The sequence below is a fragment of the Hyperoodon ampullatus genome (assembly GCF_949752795.1).
Source record: "Hyperoodon ampullatus genome assembly, chromosome: X".
Classification (NCBI taxonomy): Eukaryota; Metazoa; Chordata; class Mammalia; order Artiodactyla; family Ziphiidae; genus Hyperoodon; species Hyperoodon ampullatus.
Window position 1 is genome coordinate 59,573,983 of NC_136913.1, and position 6,317 is coordinate 59,580,299.

General features: G+C 46.0%; 1 protein-coding gene across 1 annotated transcript in view; it reads left to right on the plus strand.

Moving 5' to 3' along the window:
• IGBP1 (immunoglobulin binding protein 1) overlaps window positions 1-1,726 on the plus strand; it is a 39,586-nt gene extending 37,860 nt beyond the window's left edge. The window contains exon 6 of the mRNA XM_079728233.1: window positions 1,495-1,726. Coding sequence (XP_079584359.1) covers window positions 1,495-1,634 — 140 coding nt within the window. The 3' untranslated portion in view covers window positions 1,635-1,726. The remainder of the gene's footprint in view (window positions 1-1,494) is intronic.
• Window positions 1,727-6,317: the final 4,591 nt, after the last annotated feature.

Below are 6,317 nucleotides of genomic sequence, written 5' to 3' on the forward strand. Positions count from 1 at the left end.
TTGAAATCCTGGGAAAATTAACGAATCTAGGCATTGAGCATCAACAGCTGCTAACATCACAACATATGAGACACAGATACTGTGTGCCACCTGCTGGGGGAGGACAGCACCACCTCTATTCATGAGAAGGGATCAACCCTGAGTCATATCAAGCTCTGTGTCCACTTGCCAATCTGCAGAAATACAGAAGAACGTGTTGGACTCCATCATGACTATGCGGTCGGCAAAATCCAGATTTGGGGAAACTACAGGTCAAATGCCCCAGCCTCTTCAATAGAGAACTTGTAAGGAAAGAAAGGGATGGAAGAAGAAACCTGTAGATTAAAAATATATCAAAATATTTGAAAACGGATAAGACTAACCTCAAAAGCGTTATGCTAAGTGAAACAAGTCAGACACAAAAGACCACATGTTACTTGATTCCATTTATGGGAAATGTTCAGAATAGGCAAATCTATAGAGATAGAAGGTAGATTGGTGATTTCCAGGGAGGGGAGTAATGGGAATTAACTGCTAGTGAGCACAGGGTGTCATTTGGTAGATGCTCATGGAGAAGCTTTGGGGATGGGTACAGAAAATCTGTATCTTGACCCAAGTGAAGGCTATAAAGGTATAGCCTCCTTATCAAATTTTAAGTTATATATATTTTTGTGTGATTTCTAGTATCTTTTATTTTACAATAAAAGGGTTAAAAAAAAACAGAACACAAGACTCCTAAGCTGTAAGGAGAGATCAGATTCCCCACATATTTCATTCTTTATCATGGTAATGAGAGTGTTTCTCGTGGGCAAATTCAAGATAGCTAGGAAATGTTCCTTTACCTCACAAAGGAAAGAAAAAAATAGTGCAAAAGAGACCTAGTATTTGGTACACTGCATGACAAGTGCCATTTGGACCTCAGACCCTGTTCCAAACGTGCAAAATAACACACATTCTTTTCTGGTAGGTTCAACTGCCCCGTGATTTCCAATTTTATACACACACAGAATTGTAGAACTGTAATAAAGGAAATGGATGAAGGAGGAGAATTCACCTATAGTCCCACCTCCCTGGCAAATCACAAATCATAAAATCATAAATATTTTTTACTTTAGTGTTTTTGTCAGGCGAGTGTGATAACCACTATATACTATGGAAACACTTTAGTGTTTTTGGTTTGCTGGGGTTCTGTTGGTCAGTTGGTGTTTTTTTCTGTTGTGAGGGGTTGGCCATTTTAGCAAGAATTCTTTCCCAAAATAGAATTCATTTTGAGGGGCAACTTTTATGTTTTTGCCTTCTCGTGAAAACCACTCAGAGGATCCTGTCTTACTATTATTTAACATGTCACCTGTTAAGTAATAGTAAGTACTCTCCCCAGTTCTGCTGGCCCCAGGGTAGGCAGCTAGGTATATATTCCTTGTTCTCTTGTTATGCGGTCGTATTCAGAGTGGAGCTGGGGCCTGTGACAGTCGCTCTTTCCTTCACCCCTGCTTTCTCATTTTTCCACTTGGGCAGAGTTCAGAACAGCAGCTCAGCAACAAGATCAGGAACAGGAGGAAGAGGATGATGAACAGGCAGTCCACAGAGCTCGGGAGTGGGATGACTGGAAGGACACCCATCCTAGGGGTTATGGCAACCGACAGAACATGGGTTAGTCTCCCCACAACAAGACGGGACTACAAGGGGCTTCTGTCTTCCCCACCAAGGAAAGCTGTGCAGTCTTCTCATTAAAATATCAAACAATTAAGTGTGTATTTGTTTGTTTGTTTTTTCATTTTTGTTGTTTTTTTTTTTTTTTGCGGTATGCGGGCCTCTCACTGTTGTGGCCTCTCCTGTTGCGGAGCACAGGCTCCGGACGCGCAGGCTCAGCGGCCATGGCTCACGGGCCCAGCCGCTCCGCGGCATGTGGGATCTTCCCGGACCGGGGCACGAACCCGTGTCCCTTGCATCAGCAGGCAGACTCTCAACCACTGCGCCACCAGGGAAGCCCTAAGTGTGTATTTGTACCCTAGATGATGAGCCAGGAATCTTTTCTTGGAATTATAATCCTCATCATGGTATATTCCACTTTTCTTAAGTGAAAAGAAAAGAGTACTGAGAAATGGTTGTGTATAATCAATGGCTGTATGAATTCTCTTTGAAAAATAAAAGTCCCCTCTATCATGTGAGCCTGTGCAGAAGTATGAGTATCAGCTGCTTTCTTCCAGAGGGTGAGGGGAGGGGGTCAGCTGTGGGTCCCTGGGCTTATGGAGGAGATCCTAGTCATCTCCCTTTGATGTGGGCAGTGAGTTACCCAGCATCAGAGCTGCCCAGACTGGCTGGAGCTTGCTTTCTCCTTTCTACCCCAGTGCTGTGAACTAACCCAACACTTGCTTTACAAGGGACAAGCACAAAAGCCAGGACTTGTCTTGCCACACGGCTCTATTTTCAGGAATTCCAGCTGTAAATGAACAGAACGATCCTATCTACCCAATCTTCCTTGCTTCAGCCATGAGAAATGAGGAAACTGATAAGGCACTATGAGAGCCATCCTTGTGTGAGCATCTGAGGCCAGGGCCTTTACTCTGGAACTATCTAGAACCCTGAGGGTAAGAGCAGCTCAGGCCGGAGCCTGGCTCTTAAGTGGGCTGCTGGAAGACTATTTTGGCCCTCTTTGCCCGTGCTGTGCCATACCTGGCACAGTCCCAAGTGGTCAGTGTGCCATGGCAGTCATTTTGCTAGTTAATAAGGTACCTGCAGTCATGCCAATAACTGGGAGTGGGGGAGGGGGACAGCACAGATGTCAAGGAAAGGTACCTACTTTCTGCAGTAAAGAGAAGACACGTCCTCAGCTCCTGGGTTGATACCCTAGAAAAGCAGCCATGTGTGAAAACGAATGATCTAGAAAACATACTTTTGTTCTATGTGGCTTTGGTACACTTCACCTTCTTTTAAGAAGATGACTCAGCCTTCCTATTGTAGCTTCTGCAGCCTAGCTTAGGACAGGGTTTTGAAAAGGAGACTCAGATCCCTCTCCTTTGTAGGGTGGTAAGTGGAGGGTTGTCAGACGATGAGTAGGACGTTAAACTTTAGTGGGAGATGACAGAAGACTACCAATAATATATTTATTGCTAAATATATACTGCTTAATAAAGGATTCATGTCACCCTCACAGCATAAGCTCCTGAAACTGGTAGAGCACAGATTAACTTCCCCACAGATTTGGGAAGCAAGCATTCATTTGTAGTTCTCTTCCAGTTATTGCCAGGCTGCCTCTAGCAATGGCCTATTTCGTGCCCTTGAAACTCCACCCTGAGCTCATTCCCCAGATGGGCCAGGTTGGGGTTATCCCCTTGGTCTGAGTCTATTTAAAGATGGTCCTTTCAGAAGATCCAGCCTGAAGCCCCCTCACATTCTGATATCTAAGAGGCAAACTAGACAAAGTGGGTTTGAATCCTGGCTTTAAAAGTTGAAAGCTGTGTGACCGTGGGCAATATAACTTCCCTGAACTGTTCCTCTGTTTTCTCCATGTTTATAGATGAGCTGTTTCATAGGGTTGTTTTGAGAATTAAATGAATAATGGCAGCCATTATAATAGGCTAAAGAATAAGTGTTTTGGGCTTCCCTGGTGGCGCAGTGGTTGCGAGTCCGCCTGCCGATGCAGGGGACGCGGGTTCGTGCCCCGGTCTGGGAAGATCCCACATGGGGTGGAGCGGCTGGGCCCATGAGCCATGGCCGTTGAGCCTGCGTGTCCGGAGCCTGTGCTCCGCAACAGGAGAGGCCACAGCAGTGAGAAGCCCGCGTACCGCAAAAAAAAAAAAAAAAGAATAAGTGTTTTCGTCTGAGCTCAGTGACTATGGTCTGTCCACTAGGAAGGGAAAGGAAATGGACAGGTAGGTGTTGGAAACTCTGTTCTGTGCCAGGCAGCAGACCCGGCACTTTCACATGCTATTAATACTCACAATGACCCTGCAAAATAGGTAGCATTGTCCCCATTTTACAGATGAGAAAACAGGCCTGGAGAAGCTGAGTGATTTCTTCAAGTTCACATTAGTAACAAGCTGTGCTTCTGTCATTTTCCATGTGCTTCCCATTTGCGTGTGCTTTTAGTTCTGCATCTTAAAGCAGCTTAAAAAGAGGGAGCAGCTTGAAAAATCCAAACCCAAACCACCACTTATACGTTATTGGAGCTATAGAAATTTCTTTTTAGCTGACTCACCGAAGAAAAGGTTATGCCAGCCCTCTTCCCCCCTGCCATTTCCCCCTCAGCTGGGGGATAAGACAGAGGCGGTGAGCAAACCCATCTCCCTCCATTTTCCTCCCCAGTTCAGTCTGCCTGTCTGGCGGCTAAAGAAAACAAAAAGAGAACCACCTTCTCTACTCCCACCAGAACAAGGCGTTTCAGGGTCCTAGAGTGAGCTGGGTTTGGTGGACTCCCCGGGAAGCTAGGACTCAAAGCATTCCACAGATAACAGTACTGCTTCATCGTTTGCACTATGCTTATTTCACATATGCTGCATATTTCATTCTCACAACCCGTCAGGCAGGAGATGATGCCTTCGTTTTACAGCGAAGGAAACTGCCTTGGGGAAATGCAGTGAGTGACTTACTTCAGCACACAGCTAATACATAGACCGTGCAAACATATCAGTGTGGCCAAAATATTTGCCCTCTGTAGCTCTCACGTGCAGGCCAATTAGTTATTTGGAAAAGGTGAACGCTGGGCACTACTTCTTTTAATGCCATCATGCGATGATTTGTCCTTTCCACTCTTATTCTTTTCAACACCCCTGTAAGAAAGACAGGGCAGGGGACTGAATGAGCTGATTTCAAGCCCAAGAAGTTGGAGTTAAGGGTTCTGAATTGAGTCTCAATCCTCAGGGCTCTGCCCCTCCCTAGCTGGGTGACCCAGGGCCACCCAGGTCACGGGGGTCACTGCTGTCATTTAAAACAACGTGCAAAGGATAAAACTTTTGAACCTAAATTCACCTCTCTTATGTCAACTGAATTCCAAAGTCCTCCTCTGCTTACTGTGGGCCTCCGGTTTGCTCATCAGCACAACAGATACACTGCCACCCGGCTCTTTCAGACACCCAACAACAAGACGGCACTGTGACCTTTGTCTCCTTGCAAAACAGCTCCCTCCAACAGCTGCACATCATTTCCTCACAGATTGCCTTTCACCCATTCATCCAAGGTTTAACCTGGCTCAGTTCACTCATGCTCCATAGCAAGGAGGTATGGGTTCTAATACCAGCTCTGTCAGTTTTAGCCCCTCCCAGATGCTGACAACATCTGGCCTACTTACCTCACAGGCCAGAGTAAGGAGCAAATGAAGTCAAATATGGAAAAGCACTTTGAACAATTAGAAAACATGGCACAAATGTAAGTTTGGCGGCCAGAGGAGGGGATGCATTGTTTTTTAAATTCAGTATTTCACAACTTATTTTAACCCCTGCCCCCCTATTGCTTTCTCAGTCTTCTATATATATCACCACCAGCGAAAAGGTTTGTGAACATGCTTTTCTTTTTGTGCTGGAGATGACCAGCACAGGCACAGGAGAGAATTGTTACATGCAGTGGAAATTGAGAACCGGTTTTTACTTATCTGACCACCAGGCCGCCTTTGACAAATGTATATGAAAAGATGGTAAACAAAAGATTTCAGTTTCTTGTCCCAACTGGCAATAAATCCCTCCAAGAGAGTACAACTCAGCAATGACTTAGGCCATCCTATTCCCGTGTGGTAGCACAAATAACAAGAATTCGTGTATTGAGCACCTACTGTATACTAGGAGTTGACTATTTCTAATCCTCACAACAACGTCCCAAGGTAGATATTATTATTGCCTCAATTTGTAAATGAGGAACTTGAGGCTCAGAGAAGGGATTTCCCAAAGATCACTCAGCCCTAAGTGTCGAGCTGGGCCTGGATTCCAGGTGGGCCTGATTCCACAGGCCACGTCCTTCCAGTCTGCCACACTCCCCGGGAAGCACAAAGCACGGGGGACATAGGAAGGTGGGCGAGATACCCCGCTGGCACACTGCTCTGGGGATCACCCCTCCCCTTTCTCTGTCTAAATTTTGAGCAACGATTCTATCAGCTTTGCCGGCCAGGCCCTTTAAGGACACATCTGAGACCTGCTCACTAGGGGAATACCCCGGACTCAGAACTCTCCCCTTCCTGGGGCCCTACATCCCTCAACCTGTAGAACATTCCTGCTCCCAGTGCCAGGCCCACCTGTTTCCAGCCCTATCCGATCTTGGTACAAGTGAATCTTTTAAACCCTCTCTCTATTCCACCCTCTCACTTAAGGGTTTCTACACATTTTCTGAGCCCGTCAAAGCCCCCCCTCTTG